This window comes from Saccopteryx leptura, chromosome 12 (assembly GCF_036850995.1).
Source record: "Saccopteryx leptura isolate mSacLep1 chromosome 12, mSacLep1_pri_phased_curated, whole genome shotgun sequence".
NCBI lineage: Eukaryota > Metazoa > Chordata > Mammalia > Chiroptera > Emballonuridae > Saccopteryx > Saccopteryx leptura.
Window position 1 is genome coordinate 40,911,235 of NC_089514.1, and position 23,163 is coordinate 40,934,397.

At 41.0% G+C, this 23,163-nt stretch overlaps 1 protein-coding gene across 2 annotated transcripts in view; it reads right to left on the reverse strand.

Moving 5' to 3' along the window:
* The window catches only part of LOC136384201 (RAD50-interacting protein 1-like), a 42,169-nt gene that overhangs the window by 5,475 nt on the left and 13,531 nt on the right, over positions 1-23,163 (reverse strand). For both annotated transcript variants that reach the window (XM_066354331.1, XM_066354332.1), the window contains exons 5-12: positions 18,015-18,188; positions 17,768-17,917; positions 16,439-16,592; positions 14,383-14,493; positions 14,069-14,294; positions 13,461-13,598; positions 11,043-11,242; positions 567-781 (exon numbers count right to left, since the gene is read on the reverse strand). In XM_066354331.1, coding sequence (XP_066210428.1) covers positions 567-781; positions 11,043-11,242; positions 13,461-13,598; positions 14,069-14,294; positions 14,383-14,493; positions 16,439-16,592; positions 17,768-17,917; positions 18,015-18,188 — 1,368 coding nt within the window. The remainder of the gene's footprint in view (positions 1-566; positions 782-11,042; positions 11,243-13,460; positions 13,599-14,068; positions 14,295-14,382; positions 14,494-16,438; positions 16,593-17,767; positions 17,918-18,014; positions 18,189-23,163) is intronic.

A 23,163-nucleotide genomic window follows, 5' to 3' on the forward strand; every position in this document is an offset into this window, starting at 1 on the left:
AATGATCCCATGCTCAAGCTGGCGACCTTGAGGTTTCGAACCTGGGACCTCAGCATCCCAGGTCGGCTCTCTGTCCACTGCACCACCACTGGTCAGGCAGCAATGAATACATTTTAGAAACACTTATATCAGAAACAGTTAAAAGTTTGGTGTGCGAAAGCCCTAACTCTGTGCTATCTAGATCAGTGGTCCCCAACCCCCAGCCCACGGACCGCTACCGGTCCGTGGGCCATTTGGTATTGGTCTGCAGAGAAAGAATAAATAACTTACATTATTTCTGTTTTATTTATATTTAAGTCTGAATGATGTTTTATTTTTAAAAAATGACCATCTAAGACTGTTACATCCATCTAAGACTCTTGACACTTGTCTCGGTCACGTGATACATTTATCCATTCCACCCTAAAGGCTGGTCTGTGAAAATATTTTCTGACATTAAACCGGTCCGTGGCCCAAAAAAGGTTGGGGACCACTGATCTAGATAACTCGAAAATCTGACTGTATAGATCATTGTTTAGATTTATGAAACTGGAGTTGAAAGTTGCAAGAAAATATGGAGGACTTACCTTTCTTTTCTATACAATTTTGCAGCATCTTTAACTTCTCTAAAAACATGGTCTACTTGACGGGTCAACATGTCATGCTTTAAACGTTCTAACAGGTTGATCATGTCATCAAAGACAGAGCTCTCCATGGAGGCCAGTTGTCCCAGCTGCAGTTTACTAAGTGTGTTATTATCTGCAAAGACCTCCAGTGCTGCCTGTTGCAGCTGTAGAAAGAACTGAAAACAAAAATATGTTAGCCGTTATTAAGATACTTTTAACAGCTTGAAGTATAACTCAGATATAATTCAGTCATTTAAAGTACACAGTTCAGGGTTGCGCATCTCTCACCAGTCAGTTTCAGAAGATTTTCATTTCTCCACAAAGAAACCCCACACTCTCTGCCATCATCCCCATCCCCTCCACACTCCATCGCCATGGATTTGCCTATTGTGGACATTTCACATACATGGAATCATACAAGTTGTGGTTCTCTGTGACTTGCACCTTTCACTTAGTATAATGTTCTCACGGTTCATCCATGTTATATTGTGTATTGTTACTTTATTTCTTTTATTTCTAAGTAACATTCCATTTTATGGATACACTGCACCGTGATGGACATTGGCTTGTTTCCACTTTTTGTCTATTATGAATAGTGCTGTTATGAACATTTGTGTATGGGTTTTTGTGTGCACATATGTGTTCACTTCTCTTGGGTGTATGCCTAAGAGGGAACTGCTGGGTCATATGTGAATTCTATGTTTAACCATTGAGGAACTGCCAAACTATTTTCCACAGCAACATCTTATTTTCCCATCAGCCGTTAGGATTCAGATTTCTTTCTACCCAGCCATCCTAGTCTGCATGAAGTGGTAGACCGCTGTGGTTTTCCTCTGCGTTTTCCTGATGGCGGCGACCAGACTTCCCTACGTACCCTTCCTTTTTCTAGGCAGATTTAAAGCTGTAGTAAACCTAGCAGATACAAGACTTAAGAAAACTAAAACATCATTTTACAGAGGTATTTTAGGTAGAGCTAGTATTATTTTTTCTGCCCTATAGGAAACCAGTGCTGCAGATATTAGCAAAAGATTAAAAAGAACCTAATGTCAAAAATAAAAGGAACCTAATATCCATTAATAGGGGGCTGGGGATGGCCACACTTACTAATTGTTCAGTGATGGATATGTGAGAGGCCACCTTGCTATTTCCACTGAACTTATCAGGGAAGAGGTACTGTCCTTTCAAGACTGCTGATAGACCAGGTGGGCCTGGACCTTTCTGGCCCCACTTACCAGAGCATGTCTGAGAATGAAGTCAGAGAACAACTTTAGAGCAGCCGTGCCTAACCCTTTGAGTTACACAAATCTCTCACTCTACCCACTTCCCACGAAGGCCTGGAAATCAGGTTTCTGTCAACCTAGCCCTGAAAAGTTCCTAATTCTTAACGGCTGGACATGTCAGGCTTGACATACCTGGCAATGAAGACAGCTGTTGGTAGAAAACCTAAATGAAAGGAAAGTGAACTCTGGTCCACTTTTCCTTTTTCTTTTTTAAAGTATGTAATACAAAAGCTTTAACGATTTTTTAAAATTTTACTTATTGCCTGACCTGTGGTGGTGCAGTGGATAAAGCGTCGACCTGGAAATGCTGAGGTCGCCAGTTCGAAACCCTGGGCTTGCCTGGTCAAGGCACATATGGGAGTTGATGCTTCCAGCTCCTCCCCACCTTCCCTCTCTGTCTCTCTCTCTCCCTTTCTCTCTCCTCTCTAAAATGAATAAAATAAAAAAAAATAAAATAAAATAAAATAAAATTTTACTTATTGATCTTAGAGAGGAAGGGAGAGAGACAGAAACATCAATCTGTTTCTGTATGTGCTCTAACCAGGGATCAAACTGGCAACCTTGGCATATTCAGGATGATACTCTGGCAAGCTTTAGTGATTTTTATTTAAAGCATTCAGAGGCTGAAGAACTATGAAGATGATTGAAGGACTTTTGATGTTAAATAGAATTGGTACCATAATAACATCCTACGACACAGAATTTATTCATGATTTGGTTATTTCTCTGTTGACCGGACAGTTAATTCAGCATCAGAAAGAAATTTTCAGCATCTGGTAATTTCCTAAACATAGAGATGATGGTTAGTTCATCTTAGTTAAAAGCTACGGCACTGAACAAAGTAGTTAATGATGTTCCACAAATATATCATTGAAGCTAAAAGTCTGTCCCTGAATGAATTTCTTATGAAATCATCTGGCATGAGAATCAAGAATGACAATTTCTTTCATATAATTGAAAGAGCAGAAAATGGAGCAGTGTGGGGGATGAGTGAATAAAGTACTTACTAAATTAGGCACATGACACATAAAAGTACAAAATGAATTAATGTGTTCTGATTCTGTGACTTTATTAAGATAAATGCATTGATCATTACACTCTACACTGTATTCATTTTGAAATAATAATTATAAAATATTTTCTTATTTTCCTTGTTCAGCAGAATGATGTAACATTTTTGTAGAAAAATAAAGACTTTAAATAATTATTGTCACAGCTGAAGAGTACAGACTAAAATAAGTAGATTGTTTATCAAATTTTTATTTTGTTTATAAAAGTATATTTATTTTTGTTTTCTATTTTATTTTGGATTACCTTGTATTTAAGATAAAGACATTCTTTTAGTCCACAGAATACATTTTTTGTCTGTTTTCCCAGTATATGACTTTTCTTCTACATATAACAAATTATATAAATACATTAGCAATATACTATAATATTTTGTCATAAATCAAGATACATTCTTGTCATGTGTTCTAAACTTCCTCCCTAATCCAAGTACTAAATATTTCAACATATCCATGTTTGACTGTCATACCTGCTTTTATTATGTTTTATTGCATTACGACTTGACACTGTAAGATTGACAATGTACAGACTTATTTGTTTGTTTGTTTATTTATTTATTAAGTAAGAAGCAGGGAGGCAGAGAGACAGATTCCCACATGCTCCTCGACCAGGATCCACCTGGCAAGCCCCCTACCATGTGATGCTCTGCCCATCCGTCCACTGCTCTATTGCTCATTTTAGTGCCTCCTGAGAGGCAAGGCCATGGAGCCATCCTCGGTGCCTGGGGCCAATTTTGCACCATGGCTGCGGGAGGAGAACAGAGAGAAAAAGAGAAAAAAAGAAAGACAGGGGAGGGGATAGGGGGAGAAGCAGATGGGCACTTCTCCTGAGTGCTCTGACCGGGAATCAAACCCCAGCCTTCCATACACTGGGCTCTACCACTGAGCCAAATGGCCAGGACCTAGAAATTTTAAAATAATTTGCCTTATCCATCTTTGTGACTCATGTGGGTACACTAAAAAATTACATTTTCTTTAGTGCTGTGAACTTATCACCAATCCTCAGTTAATCAATCTAATTACTTCACTGCCTTTTTTTTTTTTTTCTTTCCCGAAGCTGGAAACGGGGAGAGACAGTCTGACAGACTCCCGCATGCACCCGACTGGGATCCACCCGGCACGCCCACCAGGGGTGATGCTCTGGCCACCAGGGGGCGTCGTGACCAGAGCCACTCTAGCGCCTGGGGCAGAGGCCAAGGAGCCATCCCCAGCGCCCAGGCCATCTTTGCTCCAATGGAGCCTCGGCTGTGGGAGGGGAAGAGAGAGACAGAGAGGAAGGAGAGGGGGAGGGGTGGAGAAGCAGATGGGCGCTTCTCCTGTGTGCCCTGGCCGGGAATCAAACCCGGGACCTCTGCACGCCAGGCCGATGCTCTACCACTGAGCCAACCGGCCAGGGCTTAACTGCCATTTTTTTAATCCCTACCTTACCTATTACATTTTTAAAGAGGTACTTTTAAGTATTTAAAATTATTGTTGTATTTTTTTTACCTCACTAAAAAACTGCACAGATATTATATTAGTTCTTTTTATTTAAATTTGGGCTAAAACTTGAAACATGTTCTGCTATTATTTTCTGCCCCAATAGTAAACAGCTTGATTTATTTATTTCCCCCCCTTTAATTCTTCATTTTTTTCATTTTTCTCTTTGATCCACTGGTTGTTTAGTAGCACGTTGTTTAGTTTCCATGTATTTGTGTTTTTTCCAGTTTCTTCCTGTAATTGACTTTTAATTTCATACCGCTGTGTTTAGAAAAGATGCTTGCTATGATTGCTTTGATTTCAATCTTCTTGAATTTATTGAGGCTTATGGCCTAATACATGATCTATCCTGGAGAATGTTCCATGTACATTTGAAAAAAATGTATATTCTGCAGCTTTTGGGTGAAATGTTCTATAAGTATCTATTAAGTCAATATGGTCTAATGTGACATTTCAGACCATTATTTCCTTATTTTCTGTCTGGATGATCTACCCATTGGTGTGAGAGGTATTAATCCCCTACTATTATGGTATTACTGTGAATTTCTCCCTTTAGTGCCAGGCGTCCCCAAACTACGGCCCTTGGGCCGCATGCGGCCCCCTGAGGCCATTTATTCGGCCCCCGCTGCATTTCCTAAAGGGTCACCTCTTTCATTGGTGGTCAGTGAGAGGAGCACTGTATGTAGCGACCCTCCAACGGTCTGAGGGACAGTGAACTGGCCCCCTGTGTAAAAAGTTTGGGGACCCCTGCTAGTCCATTAACAATTGCTTTATACAGTTAGTAAAGCTCCTATATTGGATGTGTAGATATTTATAATTGTTATATCCTCTTCTTGGATTGACCCCTTTATGATTGTTATCTCCTTGTCTTTTTAAAATATTTTGCTTTAAAGTCTATTTGTCTGATATGAGTATTCCTAACCCAGCTTTCTTTTCATTTCTATTCTCATGTATTATCTTCTTCCATCCCTGCACTCTTTCTGTGTCTTTCAATTTGAAGTGTCTTAAGTGGGGTCATATTTTTTTAATTAACCTTATAGATGAGTCATGTTCTTTTGTTTGTTTTTTAATGTACTGATTTTAGAGAGAGAGGAAGGGAAAGAGTGAGAGACAGGAACATTGATCTGTTCTTTTATGTGCCCGACCAGGGATCGAACTGGCAACCTCTGTACTTCTGGTCGATGCTAACCAACTAAGCTATCTGGCCAGGGCCGGGTCATGTTTTTAATTTATCCAGTCACCCTAAGTCTTCTCATTTGAGCATTTCAGTGTTTTTGTTTGTTTTATTCAGTGAGAGGAAGAGAGGCAGAGAGACAGACTCCTGCATACGCCCGGACCAGAATCCACCTGGAAAGCCCACTAGGGCAGTTTTTCAACCAGTGTGCCGCAGCACACTAGTGTGCCGTGAGACATGGTCAAGTGTGCCATGGGGAAAGTAAACATGGGTCCCCAAACTATGGCCCCAGTGCCGGATACGGCCTGTGGAGGCTATTTATCCGGCCCTCCACCAGCCGCCTCCATCCGAACATAAACATTCCCCTCACAATCCCTCCAGCTATCAGCGACAGGAAGAGTGGAGGCACAGGGAACGCTCACTGACCAATCACCTTCTAGGATTCATCCCGATCACTAGTGATGAACCAATAGTAGGCCGCCTCTCATCCACACCCAGGAAGGTCCCCCGCTTGGGCTGCCGCGCACTTGTCATTGTGTGGCCCCGGCGAGTAGTTGAAGCTGCTACTCCTCCCCATGGTCCCGATTTCTAATCCTGGTCAGGACTGGAGGTAAATGTTGCCACCATTAGATGAAGCCTTAGCCTCAGCTGGTTATGTCTATCCTGATGGTGTATATAGATATTTGACCTTTTTCTTTTTAAAAGAGGCCCCCACAGAGGGTGATATACAATGCATCACAATGTTATCTAACTTTAAAGCTAAAGTTTGCTGATCTTCCTTTGGACAGTTTTTGGTTATCTGTTACCAAGGAGTTCCCCATTCTGGCCAACAAAGCTATTTTGACATTGCTCCCGTTTTTTAACCACATATCTATGTGAGCTGAGCTTCTCAAGCTTGACTGCAATAAAAACTAAAAACAGAGAGAGACTGAGAACTGTTGAGGAAGAGCTTCGTGTGTGTCTTTCTACCATTCCTGCCAGGATATCCCTTTTGTGTTCATCAAAACAGGCCCAGGGGCAGGCTCTGTGGCGCAATGGATAGCGCATTGGACTTCTAGTGACGAAAACAGGCCCAGGTTTCACACTAAGTGAGTATAAATACATTTAGAAACTATATTATTAACTATATGTATAATATATACTGTGTTATAGTGTCATTTTGTGTCATTTTGGTAGGTGGTGTGCCCCAGGATTTTGTAAAAGTAAAAAATGTGCCGTGGCTCAAAAAAGGTTGAAAATCACTGCACTAGGGGACGATACTCTGACCATCTGGGACATTGCTCCATTGCTCAGCAACCTAGCTCTTCTTAGCACCTGAGGTGGAGGCCATGGAGCCAACCTCAGTGCCTAGGACCAACTTGTTCCAATTGAGCCATGGCTGCAGAAGCAAAAGAGAGAGAGAGGAGAGGGGTGAAGAAACAGATGGACGCTTCTCCTGTGTGCCCTGACCAAGAATCAAAACTGGGACATCCACACACTGGGCCAACACATTACCACTGAGCCAACTGACCAGGGCCAGAGCATATCATTTTTTTTCGGTAGTTCTTATAGTTCTCTGTTCCTTTTTTCTTCTATCTCTTCCCTTGTGGTTTGCTGGTTTTCTTTAGTGTTTTGTTTGGGTTCCTTTCTCTTTGTTCTTTGTATATTTGTAGGTTTTTTTGTTTGTGGTTACCATGAGATTTATGTGCATATCTAGAGCAGTCTATTTTGTTTGTTTATTTTTGTTTTTGTGGCAGAGACAGAGAGTCAGAGAGAGGGACAGACAGACAGGAAGGGAGAGAGATTAGAAACATTAATTCTTTGTTGTGGCTCCTTAGTTGTTCATTGATTGTTTTCTCATATGTGCCTTGACCCGGGGGCTACAGCAGACCAAGTGACCCCTTGCTCGAGCCAGCAACCTTGGGCTCAAGCTGGTGAGCCTTGCTCAAACCAGATGAGCCTGCGCTCAAGCTGGCGACCTCGGGGTCTCGAACCTGGGTCCTCCGCATCCCAGTCTGACACTCTATCCACTGCGCCACCGCCCGGTCAGGCATAGAGCAGTCTATTTTAAAAGCCTAAAAACATTTAAATCTGAATATATCCTATAGTGACAATTTTTAATCCTTCTTCCATGTTCTATGTTATTGATGTTATGTTTTAATCTTTTTTGTGTTGTGTATCTCCTAAATGTTCATTGTAGTTTGAGTTTGAACCTTTTTCTTTTAATCTTTGTAGTAGCTTTTTGTGTTTGATATGCTGTATTTATTTAATATTTGGCTTTACCTATGAGATTTTTTTCCCTTTCTCATATTTTTGTATTTCTGGTTATAGCTTTAATATTTCTTATAAAGCTGGTTTAATGGTGATGAACTCCTTTAGGTTTTGTTTGTCCAGGAAACTCTTTATCTCTTTAAATTCTGAATGATAACCTTGCTGGGTAAATTATTCTAGGTTGTAGCTTCCTTGCTTTTAGCACTTTAAAGATATCTTTCCACTACCTTCTTGCCTATAAAGTTGCTGCTGAGAAATCAGCTCATAGCCTTAAGGAGTTTCGTTGTTTTTTTCATTTCCATCAAGACAGTCTCTTTAGCTTACCAGCTGGTGGCACAGCAGTGGATGAAGCATCGAACTGGGATGCAGAGGACCCAGGGTCTAAACCCCAAGGTCGCTGGCTTGAGGACTTGAGCGTAGGTTCATCTGGTTTGAGCAAGGCTCACCAGCTTGAGCCCAAGGTCACAGGCTTGAGCAAGGGGTCACTCAGTCTGTTGAAGTCCCTCATTCAAGGCACATATGAGAAAGCAATCAATCAACAACTAAGGGGCCATAACAAAGAATTGATGCTTCTTATCTCTTTCCCTTCCTGTCTGTCTGTCCCTATCTGTCCCTCTGTCTCTCTGTCTCTGTCACACACACACACACACACACACACACACACACGACAGTCTCGTTAACTTTTGCCATTTTAATAACCATATGTCTTAGTGTGGGTATCTTTGAGTTCATCTTGTTTGGAACTCTGTTGATTCCTGGACCATAATGTTTGCTTCCTTTCCCAAGTTAGCAAAGTTTTCAGCCACTATTTCTTTAAATAAAGTTTCTGTTCCTTTCTCTTCTACTTCTGGGATCCCTATGAGGCAAATGGTTTGAGTAAAACTTTTTCATTTTAATTTCCTATTTTCATTTCATGATACAATTATATACTTTATGTATCTTCATATTCATTATCCTCAGTATAATTAATTTTTTTATTACTTAATAATCATTTTAGCCTGACCAGGCGGTGCCGCAGTGGATAGAGCATCGGACTGGGATGCCGAGGACCCAGGTTCGAGACCCTGAGGTCTCCAGCTTGAGCGTGGGCTTATCTGGTTTGAGCAAAGCTCACCAGTTTGGACCCAAGGTTGCTGGCTCAAGCAAGGGGTTACTCGCTCTGCTGTAGCCCCACGGTCAAGGCACATATGAGAAAGCAATCAATGAACAACTAAGGTATCGCAACGAAAAACTGATGATTGATGCTTCTCATCTCTCTCCATTCCTGTCTGTCTGTCCCTATCTATCCCTCTCTCTGACTCTCTGTAAAAAAAATTAAAAAAAAAAAATTAAATAAAAAAATAATAATCATTTTAATTCTCTATTAAAGCTTCTTGTCATTAAGCCTATTATTTCATGGGACAAGCTGGTGAAAACCCAAGCTGTTATTTGTATTCATACAGATGATCTTAGAACAGCGATTCCTAACCCAAGGGTACTCTGTCCAAGAAGGAGTTCCTGAAGGCCTTCTGAGGTCATTTTAATATCTACAACAGCTATAGAAATTAATCTGTATATGTTAAGTTAAAAAGGTTAATTAGTAAGTTTCTTCACTTTTGGCTGGAAGTACATATTAGAAATCTGGTTACCAAAGCCCTGACAGCCTATATATCGCTTGGATTAATAGGAAGAGTAAAGCCCTGGCCCATTAGCTCACTTGGTTAGAGCAATGTCCTGTCCTGATATGCCAAGGTTGTGGGTTTGATCTCTGGTGAGGGGACATACAAGACTCAACCAATGAATGCACAAATAAGTGGAACAACAAATCAATGTGTTTTTTTTTTCTCTCTCTCTCTCTCAACTCAATAAAAATTTTTAAAAAGCAAAAGAGTAAAAATAAATGACTACTTAATAAATATATTTAGGCAGATTCTGAACACATGGAATCTACATGAAAAAAGGAAGAATAAGTAAAATTCTTGGAGGTAAAAGGCCTTAATAGTACTTGTTAATAGGACCCAAGGCTTTGATTTTAAGATTTATTTACAGCATACCTCCCAATACTATAAGAAACTAGTTAACCATTTGGATGTGATGATGGTATTGTGGTTATGTTTTTTTTTAAAAGAGGTATCTTTTAGAGATATATGATAAAATATTTACCAAGAAATGTGGTAGCTGAGATTCATTTCAAAATAATCAAACATGGGGAGAGAAGGAGAGGTTTAAATGAAACATCTGATATAAGAAGCTGGGGGAGCCTGACCAGGCAGTGGCACAGTGGATAGAATTTCAGACTGGGATGCAGAGGACCCACGTTTGAAACCCCAGGGTTGCCGACTTGAGTGCAGGCTCACCAGCTTGAGCATAGGATCATAGACATGACCCCATGACCGCTGGTTTGAGCCCAAAAGTCTCTGGCTTGAAGCCCAAGGTCACTGACTTGAGCCCAAAAGTCACTCACTGGCTTGAAGCCCAAGGTCGCTGGCTTGAGCAAGGGGTCACTTGCTCACTCTGCTGTAGCCCCCCTGTCAAGGCACATATGAGAAAGCAATCAATAAACAACTAAGAAGACTAAAGAACCGCAATGAAGAATTGATGCTTCTCATCTCTCTCCTTTCCTGTCTGTCAGTTCCTATTTGTCCCTTTCTCTGTCTCTGTCACACAAAAAAAATCACATGCAGATTCATTTTATTATTCTATTTACTCTTGTATATGTTTGAAGATAAACAAAACATTAAGTAATTTTTTAATGCATGAAATAAAAGTTTAAAGTTTCTATTTTTGTGATTCTTCTGATTTGTCACATTTAGAAGGCATTCAAGAGATATAAGGGCTATTATTTTATTTCCTTAAAATGCTTTATTTTATTGATTTTTGACACCATATTCAATCTTATCTTTTTCTGAGATGCAATTACCATACATGAATATTTCCCAAATATAAAGTCTAAACGGAAAAAAGGTTTATTCCATAAAAAATTATTTCATGAAATGTTGGTTTTTTTCTCCAGTGATTAAAATATCAGGATTATTTAACCATTTAAGATATGATTGAGAAAAATATATACTACATAAATCACATCTCCTATGTTTGGCCTGTTATTCTGCCCTATGTGTGTTTTTTATTACTATAGAGTCAACTTTTCAAAATGTAAAATTGTTCAAACTACTAATGTATTACTTAATATAAAAGCACATTAACTTACAACATTGTCAGCCCAGTCTGCTAGCACTGTTGAGATATAGTTCACGGCATTCAGAATTGCGCAGTACCGAAAGCCAAGGGGAGCTCTAGTCTCTTCTTTCATCACCTGAGTCAGCCGTATCCTAAAATCATCCACTAAGTCCTTCTGTAGCTCCAGGAACTGCAGCTTTCTGGAAGCTATGGGAAGACTTTTATACCTGTCTGTGGAGACAGTTAACAAGACATATGAAGGGTTTGATGCTATATATAACACAGTTACAGGTATCACCTATTGACATGCTTTGGTGCCTTTGCTAAAAACCAACTGACCATTCAAATGTGAATCTATTTCTAAATTTTCTAAGGATATGGGTTTCACAAGTAATGTACTTGTCAAAACAAACTGAACTGTATACATAAAATCTGTGCATTTCACTGCATATAAATCATACCTCAATCTTTTAAAAAGGCATATGACATAATGATACGCAAAAATCACTCAATTTCTTCAACAAGTAAATAACATATTTTAAAATGAAGGAAGAATTAGGTTACGTTAAAAGTGGTATTTAGCCTGACCAGGCAGTGGCACTGTAGATAGAGCATTAGACTAGGACACAGAGGACTCTGGTTCGAAACCCCGAGGTTGCTGGCTTGAGCAAGGGGTCACTCAGTCTGCTGTAGTCCCTGGTCAAGGCACATATGAGAAAACAATCAATGAATAACTAAGGTGCTGCAAGGAAGAACTGATGCTTCTCATCTCTCTCCTTTCCTGTCTGTCCCTATTTATCCCTCTCTCTCTGTCTCTGTCACAAAAAAAGAGGGGGAGTGGTATTTAGTTCCCCTGACCGGTTGCTCAGTGGTAGAGCATCAACCCTGCATGTGGATGTCCTGTGTCTTATTCCTGGTCAGGGCCCAAAGGGGAGGCAACCATCTGCTTCTCTACCTCTCCCCCACCCCTCTTTCTCTTCCCCTCCCTTTCAATCCACCAAGTTAACCCAGCGCTGAGGATGGCTTCATGGAGCCTCCACCTCAGGCACTAAAAATAGCTCAGTTGCTGAGTAAAGTCCCTGGATGGGCACAGCAGTGCCCCTGTAGGGTGCTTGCTGGGTGGATCCCAGTAGTGGCACATGCAGGAGTCTGTTTCTCTGTCTCCCCTCCTCTCACTTAAAAAAAAAAAGTATCTATTTAAGAATTTACAGTGAAATGTTAAGATGTCTTAAGTATTCTTTAAAATACTCCCAGATAAAAAGAGTTGGGGAAAAAAATATATAATAGAAAAGTGAAAATTGTTTTTAAATCTTAGTAACAGATACCTGAAGGTTCATTACCTTATGCTACTTTTGTATGTTTGAAATTTCCCTAATAAAAAGTTCTTTAAAAGACACAAATTTTTCTAAATTTTTGTTTGTGTTTTTTATTTATTTTTAGAGAGAGAGAGAAAGAGAAACAGAGAGAGAGAGAGAGAGAGAGAGAGAGAGAGGGATAAACAGGGACAGGCAGAAAGTGAGAGTGATGAGAAGCATTAATTCTTCATAATGGCACCTTAGTTGTTCATTGATTGCTTTCTCATACTATATGTGCCTTGACCAGGGGCTCTAGTCGAGTCAGCGACCCCTTGCTCAAGCCAGTGACCTTGGGCTCAAGCCACTGACCTTGGGCTCAAGTCATTGACCTTGGGCTTCAAGCCAGCAACCCTGAGCATAGCCTGGCAACCTTAGGGTTTCAAACCTGGGTCCTCTGCATCCTAGGCCAATGCTCTATTCACTGTGCCACTACCTGGTCAGGCTATATTTTTCTTACAGTTAAGAATATGGAATTATTTACTGACCAGGCTGCCATGACACTTCTTCAGGTTACACATACAGGTCCAAGAAATGGACAAGACAGAAGATGGTGGTAATGAGCGCTCAGTGGCACCTGGAGAACCGGAAGGCCTGCAGGAGGCGACGCAGATCTCTACAGACCAACCAAAGCTAGAAGCTGCTAGACCACCCTCTGGCCAGAATATCCTTGCACTATAAGAAGAGTTCCTATTACTACTCCAATCCTAAAATTACTTTATTTTACTTTTCTGCAATCTTTTACTTTTCTGCCATATAAAAGTGAATGACATATTTAAAATTTTGGTCCATCACCATTTACTGAAGACACTTAAACTAAATGGCAAGAGAATTCAGGTAATAAAATCAAATTCTTATTTGTTTTTATGTAACAATTCAGGAATTTTCCCTCATATATATTAATGTTTAAGATCTTACTTAAATTGTTAAAAATTGAAAACCTAGGATATTATGCTAGAATTCTGCAAAAATAGAAACTGAATTTAAAGAACTTATAATAATGCCTCAATATTAATTCTGTTTAACTACTTGAAAAGTACCATGGGATGAGCTCGTTCTTTTAAAACAAAGTTTTATCCAAAAAGACTTACACTTACCAGTTATAACTAAGAGTAGAGTCATAAAAGTTTCAGCACAATCTGGAACTTTCATCTCATCCATGTCAGTGATATCCTTATATTGGGATATCCAGGCAGCTTCTGATGAAAGCATTGAGTCCATTTTTTGAAGAGCAACTGAAATGCAAAAATAAAAGGATTATGGGAAACAGTTATTATCATTTCTAATTTTTTAACTCACAATTTTTTAGAAATGATGACTTTTCAATAAAAAATAAAGAAATCTACAAACTCTTACTTGTTGTATTATGTATATTAAAAATGCTCTATTTTAAGGTTAAATAAAATATACCTTCCCACCAACCCTACCCAAAATCTTCAAAATAGTTATGCTGACTAGATAAGCTGCATCCACAATAATTCTAGCAAGAGAAGAAATACTGTATATAAAAATCTATGAAACAGTTAACTATATATCTACTGGCTTAAATATACTTTAGACTCTAAACACATGTAGAGTGCAATTATAGAAAAAAAGTGTTTGATGAGAAGAAAATTGTCTCAGAACGCAACTGGGTAAACTCTGATGAAAAGTTAATACATACATGGAGACATCTCTCCCCTTCTATGGCCACATGAGCACTTACATTTTCTCTCCACTGTCAACCACCTCTGAAAACAGGTTTCCTCTGATAGAATATGTGTACAGTTAGCAAAAGTGCTAGGATAGCCATGAACACTGTGGAGCTCCCTTTCAAACAACAGCACCTCATCCACCAAATGACAGAAGAGGTTGTCATCATAGAGCAGACAAGGAATATCAGCAGCTAACTTCTCCAGAACCAGTGCCATAAGGCCCCGAGAAAATTCAAGCTAAAAGAAATACATAAGGAAGCATAAGGTGACATAAACGACAAGGTCATGGACACTCTAAAAGAAACACTTAGGACTGAGCTCTTACCCTGGCATTTACTGCACAGCCAACTTTGTCTAATATCGGCTGAACCTTCTCATCCAGAAACTGCGTGTGGTTCCCAATCCATAGAAGCACCTGAGCCAAGTACCATTCAGGCTAGGAAGGAGGCAAAAGAGTCTGACTTCTTTAGTCATTTCGACTAGAAAGTTACAATCAAATGGCTCTATTTCATTGTATACACACAGCAATTCCTATATGTAAGAGCACAATTTCTACTCTGAACTTTAAACTCATGCAAAGCTTACTCATCAAATGTCTCCTAATATACTCGCAACAAATTCTAATAACGTGGCTTACATCAATAAACTCATAAACTTCACAATGCCATATATATTTAAAACCTAGCAATTACAAATATATAAAATGATGAGTATTAAAAAAATCGGATGACCTATAAATTGTTTTTTTTTAAATAACATTACAAAATAATTTTTAAACATCATTACATTACTTTCTTCTGCTTTTTCTTTTCAAAATGTGAATTAAGGAAAAAACTTGACTGGTCTGCATTACAAAAATTATGCATGCTTTCACAGGTGCAATTAGAGAAAAGAAAATTTTGAATTGTCTCTAGAGGTAATTCTATAAATCTTCCAAGTTTTGCTAGACAAGGATTCAAAACCATTTACTGAATGGTAAATCCCTGTTGTGCGCTAGATGTCAGGAATACAAAAATGAGTACGTGACTATCTCTAATCTCAGGAGCTGCATAGTTTAGGCTTGATGTCAGAGGACTAGGACCACACTTTAAAAAGCAGCTGCATAACTCACAATTTCCTTACCTCAAATTATTACTACCTCTCTACAGCTTTAGGTTTATTGCTTTGCTCACTACTTACTAATTGCTTGTACTCTTCTTTGCACCAACACCATCGAAAAGAGGAGGAAACCCATAAAGTACAAAAGAGCAAGCTGATCTTAAGAACCAGAAACCCACTGCCAGCCCACTCTACCTATGCAAACATAACTTCCTACCTCTGAATTCCTTAAAAATTCTATGCCCTGGCTGGGAGCTCAGTTGGTTAGAGTATCCTCCTGATATACCAAGGTTGCAGGTTCAATCCCCATACAAGAATCAACCAATGAACACATAATAACAATGTTTCTCTCTTTCTCTCTCCCTTCCTCTCTCTAAAATCAAGAAAAATAAAATAAATTCTAAAAAGTCTTTATAAACTTGAAGGAACAATTTACATGTGAATCCAGTTGTAAAAAGTGCCATCCACAGCCCAGGGGAAACCTGAGAAACTGGTCAGATGAGGTGACCATGAGTGAGCTGATTCCTACAATGTATCAATACAAGTCCCAAAATATATCTACAAGGGGCAGTGACAAAGCAGAAATTTACCTCTTTAGAGAAAAACCAGAAATGTGAATAGAATCAAATATTTTTTAACTTGTATTTGTTTTTCTTGATGAGATCGAGAATGACAGGAAGGGAGAAAGAGGGAGGAAAGATGAGAAGCATCAACTAGTAATTACATCACTTTAGTTATTCTTTTTTTTTTAATTTTTTTTTTATTCATTTTAGAGAGGAGAGAGAGAGACAGAGGGAGAGAGAGAGAGGAGAGACAGAGAGAGAGAAGGGGGAGGAGCTGGAAGCATCAACTCCCATACATGCCTTGACCAGGCAAGCCCAGGGTTTCCAACCGGCGACCTCAGCATTTCCAGGTGGACGCTTTATCCACTGCGCCACCACAGGTCAGGCCTTTAGTTGTTCATTGATACCTGCCTTGAGGAGGAGGGAGGGGCCTCAAACAGAGCCAGTGACCCCTGGCTCAAGCCAGTGACCCTGGGCTTCTAGAGGGCAAGCTTGGAATCATGTCCGCAAACCTGCACTCAAGCCGATGAGCCTGTGCTCACGCTGGCAACCTCAGGGTTTCGAACGAGGGACCTCAGCATCCCAGGCCAACACTCTATCCACTGTGCCACAACCAGGGCAGGCTAGAATCAAATTCTAACTTAAACAAAGAAAAGTACAGACACCCTTAATTAACATTTGCTGTTATAAAAATCAAGAGTCAGAGCTGGCAGAGCACACCTTGCTTAGAACGTTAGTCTGTTGGTTCCCTCTGAAGTGATACCTGAACCTCTTCTGAAGGGGAGTCAGCATAACCTGGATGGGCAGAAGGACAGAAGTGGATGCAGGAGAGCACGTTTCTGGAGGCTGTTTTGGCTCTGTAAGTAATTCGTCTCTGGCATAGTCGAGTCAAGGGAAAAGAATCAAAAGCACACATGTATGTATACGCACACAATCCAGTTTTCCAACAAAGACGTAAAATACTATACTGCTCACAAAAATTAGGGGATATTTCAAAATGAACATGAAATGATAAAAAAAAGCATTTGATTTTTGTAAATTAAACAAGAACATTAAACAAGCAAACGATGGCCCTGGCCGGTTGGCTCAGCGGTAGAGCGTCGGCCTGGCGTGCAGGGGACCTGGGTTCGATTCCTGGCCAGGGCACATAGGAGAAGCACCCATTTGCTTCTCCACCCCCCCCTCCTTCCTCTCTGTCTCTCTCTTCCCCTCCCGCAGCCGAGGCTCCATTGGAGCAAAGATGGCCCGGGCGCTGGGGATGGCTCCTTGGCCTCTGCCTCAGGCGCTAGAGTGGCTCTGGTAGCGGCAGAGCGACACCCTGGAGGGGCAGAGCATTGCCCCTGGTGGGCGTGCCGGGTGGATCCCGGTTGTGCGCATGCAGGAGTCTGTCTGACTGTCTCTCCCCGTTTCCAGCTTCAGAAAAAAGAAAAAGAAAAAAAAGCAAAAAAAAAAAAAGCAAACGACAAGTCAAAGAAAGTTGTTTGATTATGCAAACGAGATGCAAAACCAACTTTTATTTCTTTGGTGAAAATGCACCATAAAAAAGGCTGAAAGTACTGGAGTATCTGCACGTTCCCTGACCCTTTAATTTTTGTGAGCAGTGTGTGTAACAATTATAATACAGGCACTATGTAATCTACCTATACATTCTATATGGTTTAAGTAAAAAATGCACGAAAATGTTATTAGAATTAATCTCTTTGTTATTAAATAAAAAACAGTAGTAAGAAAACACATTCAAGTAATCATTTGATTAAATTAACACAAAGTTAATAGGTTTTCTATCAATTGCACATTTTTTCTGTTGTCCCAGAGACCATGTCAGGCACACTTGGGTCAGTCACGTACTTCAGGCTGAGCCACGCCCCCCACCCCTATACAATTCACTGAGAAAGAAAAGTCTCCAACATTCCCTGAGCATATACAGATCAAGGCCAAGCCTGGGACTCCCACTTAGCTTGTTGTCCACTTTCACAAAGTTTTCCCCTCTAGCCACAAATCTACCATAGAAAAATAAATTTCAGTAAGTTTTAATGCAAACAAAGATACGAAGTTTGTAGTTTCAGAAGCTGACAAAATACTGTCTCCAGGTTAGCATGTGTCTCCGGAGCGCTGGCTGGTCGACTTAAGCCAGTGGTTTGAGACTGAGAGGGTGTGATGAATGGCCAGTGAAGCTGTGCTAAAACTTCCTCAAAATCACTGTAACAGAAAAGTAACACACATGCATCAGTGAGTACAATGATCACCAAATATCCACTTAGAAGCAATTGCCATAAACTAGGAGTAATTTCCTCACCTTGTAAGCCTGTCTTTGAGAATTTTATGCCAGAATTTCACAGTGGCTCTCACAAAACCAAGAAGATGAGTACAAGATGATTCCTGAAGCTGGATGTCAAGTTCTGCCATAGACACCAGGGTGGAGGCTGCCTCGGGGACATTACTGGTCATCAGATACTGCTGAATGCTGTCACTGTAAAACAAGGCAAAGCAAACTCAAGACAGTTCAGAGTAACTCCAAATGCAGAAAAACTGCGTCTCCCTCCTGGTTATACCAAATTATATGAGAAGCACCACACTAAAGTGGCTTTTTTCCTGACACCCCTGTCTCCTGGAGCCCTGTGTCGCCAAATTCAGCCCCCTCCCAAGCACAGTGGCCCATGTTCAGGACCCTCCCTGCGCCATTCCCTTCCCACTCCTCCAGTAGAACAGACTCGCCTGGGTCACCTTCCCTCAGGCACCACTCATTTCTCATAAATCTGCCCTTTACAGAGTCTTTAGTGTCTCCATCCAAGGGAATAATGTGGGTGGCATCTGGTAGGGCCAAACATGGTAATCTTCAATTTTTACCTACTTTGCTCAGCTGAATTTGATTATAGGAAACTGAAGGAGGAAGCACTTCAGAGCCCAAGCCTTTCAAGTTACTGTTACCAAAGTTCCAGATAAAATTTAAGGCAAGCTCTATAGCAAGGGTTGCAAACTCAAAGGCCTACAAAGGCCTAATAGGGAAAGTATATTTAAAATGCAAAGTGGGGACCCTGGCCAGCTGGCTCAGTGGATAAGGCATCGACCTGGAGCATCAGAGGTTGTGGGTTCAATCCTCTTCAGGGCGTGTGTAATGCAATCAAGGAGAACACAACTAAATAGAACAACTAAGTGAAACAAGAGTTAACATACACCTACTTCCTCTCTTTCTCAAAGTAACGGAAGTTTTCAATAAATAATAAATAAAACAAACAAAAGAATAAATAGCAAAGTGGGTGGAAGCAGCGCATCCTACGGCTCCAGCCACCTGAGGCCACACTAGAGTGTGTGTCTAATTTGGCCAAAACTTAAAAATATTCTAGAGCAGAAGGAAATCAAGATTTTCATGTGAAAGTCAAACCAATTATTCAAGTTCTTTAAAACAAGCCAAGTTCAATCTATCTTTAGGACAAATTCAGCCCATGAGCTACCACTTGGGCTCTATAAAGCAAAACATTTTAAAATGGCCTGACCAGGCGGTGGCGCAGTGGATAAAGCGTCGGACTGGGACGTGGAGGACCCAGGTTTGAGACCTCGAGGTTGCCAGCTTGAGTGTAGGCTCATCTGGTTTGAGCAAGACTCACCAGCTTGAGCCCAAGGTCGCTGCCCCAAGCAAGGGGTCACTCGGTCTGCTGTAGCCCCCATGTCAAGGCACATAGGAGAAATCAATCAATGAACAATTAAGGAGCCGCAACAAAGAATTGATGTTTCTCATCTGTCCCTTCCTGTCTGTCCCTATCTGTCCCTCTCTCTGACTCTGTCTCTGCCACACACACACACACACACACACACACACAACAAACATTTTAAATGAAATGTTTGTTTTGATAAAAGTAACATATTCTACAGCGTGTCTGTAAAGTCATGGTGCACTTTTGACTAGTCACAGGAAAGCAACAAAAGACGACAGAAATGTGAAATCTACACCAAATAAAAGGAAAACCCTCCCAGTTTCTGTAGGATGATGTGGCAGCATGTGTGCATGCACAGATGATGACGTAACACCGTGAATACAGCGGAGCAGCCAACGGCCATGCCAGTCAAGATGTGGACGGTACAGAGAAAAGTTCAGTGTTCTGTGGCTCACTAAATTCGAATCCGTGACCAAAGTGCAACGTGAATATCGGCACGTTTATAATGAAGCACCACCACATAGGAATAACATTACTCGGTGGTATAAGCAGTTGAAGGAAACTGGCAGTTTGGTGGAGAAACCCCGTTCTGGTAGGCCATCAGTCAGTGACAAGTCTGTAGAGGCTATACGGGATAGCTACCTAAGGAGCCCTAAAAAATTTGTGCGTGAGCCCACATCGAACTGCACTGAATAGGTATGAAACTGGGAGAGTTTTCCTTTTATTTGATGCAGATTTCACATTTCTATCGTCTTTTGTTGCTTTCCTGTCACCGGTCAAAAGTGCACCATGACTTTAAGGACACACTGTATATCTTAAGCCATCTAAGAATAAACAACAAAACGTACCCTTTTCAGTAATGAATCTCAGTTCAGGTCACCACTGCGGGAAACCTGAAGTAAGACCTCCACCTCCCGGCTGCCCACGCGCCTTCTACCTGGGCGCTTGTTCACTGCGCTGGAACAGGGCGGATGTGTGGACCCTACTCGCTGGTGTGCTGCGCTGCTTCATTTATGCTCCTGGGGTGGACCCAGCGCCCTCCTGACAGACAGGGACGTGTAGCCCCTGCCAGCCCCACTCTGCGCTCCTGGATTTCCTCTCCTCTCTCCACAAATACCGTCTGCCTCTCGCTGTCACTGCTTCGGGCCTCAACAAGAACACTAAGCTCACGTTTGTGTTATTCTGTCAGCCCTTTTGGCCATCACACTCATTCTCTCATTTTCTTTCTTCTCCCTTACTAATAATTTTTATTAAGATTTCAAATAGATTTTGTCTTTTACAGTTTTTCTCAGAATTAAAACACTCTTTTTTCCCATTGGAATCAACCAGTCCACCATTTCTACAATTAAGGCACCGGCATTTCCTCTTGGGGGCTTGTTCTGCTGGTTGGCAAACACTAGTGACTGCTCTTACGTAAGGTTCTGCTCTGTGCATTATGGCCAATCTCACTATTTCCACTACAAAGACATATAAATGCAAATAAACTGTTGTTATTATGTTGAAACGAACATACAGGCCCCGGCTGGGTGGCTCAGTGGGTCAAGTGTCTTTCCGTGCACTGAGGTGGTGGGTCCATCCGCAGTCAGGCCACTTTCATTGTCGAAGTGATCAATGAGTGCACAACTAAATGGAGCAACTAAGGAAATTGATACTTTCCTCTCCCCCTCCCTTCTTCAAAATCAATGCAAAAAAGTGTACAAATGTCACAAAAAACTTTTAAATGTACAAGTCACCACAGAATACAGGAGTACCACTTTCTAAGATCCAATGAAATGGATCTCCACACAACCCTGAAGCATGAGTGACACTCAGAGCTCAGTGAAAGCCAGGGTCATAGGGATAATTCACAGTGATACTGTTCAACTGTAGTGTTTAAGAAACAGTTAATATAACGATGTTAATTCTAGAAAGAAGAAACTACTTTTTAAAAAGAGAGAATGCAATATAATAAAAAACAAGCCATTAAAGGGAAATGAGGAGATAAGGAAAGTCTCAGGAGCCCCAAAGAAAGCCAGAAATAGAGACACATCACAAATGACCTACAGGGAAAGAACATGTTTTACAAAGATAAATAACTGTGCTCTATTTGATTATGAACTTGATTCCTATTTCTAATATAACTGCTTGGGCATATAATCTCCTTTAAACAGTTTCATACCAGGAAAAGGATACCCATAACCACGGTCCTATTTTAATTAACCTATTGTTTTTAGCTTTTACAAGACTGAGGCTTTACTTAATAAAGTTTTATAATAACTGATAAGGTTATTAAATTACTCCTTATTGATATTTTCTTTCAGAGGCAAGGAAAAAAAGATGTAAACTAAATCAAAGTTTAAAATTTCTTCACTGCAAATAATTTATCTAAACAAGGAGAGGCTCTGCCGGACTAGGTGGTGGCGCAGTGGATAGAGCATTGACCTGGGTAACTCAGGACCCAGGTTTGAAACCCCGAGGTCACTGGCTTGCATGCAGTCTCACCAGCTTGAGCATGGGGTCACTGGCTTGAACCCAAAGGTCGCTGGCTTGAGCAAGGGGCCACTGGCTCAGCTTGAGCTGCATCCCTCCTCCCCATCAAAGCAGGTATGATAAGCAATCAATAAATAACTAAAGTGATACAACTACAGCTGGTGCTTCTCATTCTCTGCCTTCCTCTCTCTCTCTCTCTCTCTCCCTCTCTCTCTCTCTCTCTGAAATTAAATAAATAAATAAATACACATCAAGACCCTTTGATGACTTTTCTCACTGAAGTCTTCCAGACATTAATGGCTGCTGACAGCTTTGAAAGAAAGCAGTGAATACAAAGCAAGGGTAAAACAGTACAGTTTAGAGGGGCTGGAGGACTTATCCTGAAACCAAATAATCTGCTAGTGTAGGGAGAAATATTAATTTAATTTATTTGAAAGGTAATACTGACACAATCAACAACCAGAGATATATATTCAATTCAAAAAAGAAGTACTTTTTTCCCTACCCACAGTAGAACTCTATTAGTCATCTAAGAACACTTGTGCTTATTAGATAATTGCCACTGAAAAGAAATTCTAACTATAGTGAAAGCAATCCATTTCATTAAGTGAACATCTCTAAAAAATAAACATGAAGAGGAATATACCACAATGATGTGGCAGTTTATTAATCAGGCACTATAAAAAATAGTTTTTGCCCTGGCCGGTTGGCTCAGCGGTAGAGCGTCGGCCTAGCGTGCGGAGGACCCGGGTTCGATTCCCGGCCAGGGCACACAGGAGAAGCACCCATTTGCTTCTCCACCCCTCCGCCGCGCTTTCCTCTCTGTCTCTCTCTTCCCCTCCCGCAGCCAAGGCTCCATTGGAGCAAAGATGGCCCGGGCGCTGGGGATGGCTCCTCGGCCTCTGCCCCAGGCGCTAGAGTGGCTCTGGTCGCAATATGGCGACGCCCAGGATGGGCAGAGCATCGCCCCCTGGTGGGCAGAGCGCCGCCCCATGGTGGGCGTGCCGGGTGGATCCCGGTCGGGCGCATGCGGGAGTCTGTCTGACTGTCTCTCCCTGTTTCCAGCTTCAGAAAAATGAAAAAAAAAAAAAAAAAAAAAAAAAAAAAAAAAAAATAGTTTTTATCATGTCTTCACAATATGACTATAGGACTTAAAATTTTTACTTAAGATTACTTTCTTTAAAATGCAAATTAAGGCCCTGGCAGATTTGCTCATTGGTAGAGCATCTGCCTGGCATGTGGATGTCCTGGGTTCAATTCCCAGTCAGGGCACACAGGAGAAGCAACCTTCTGTTTCTCCGCCCCTCCCCCTCCATGGTCTCT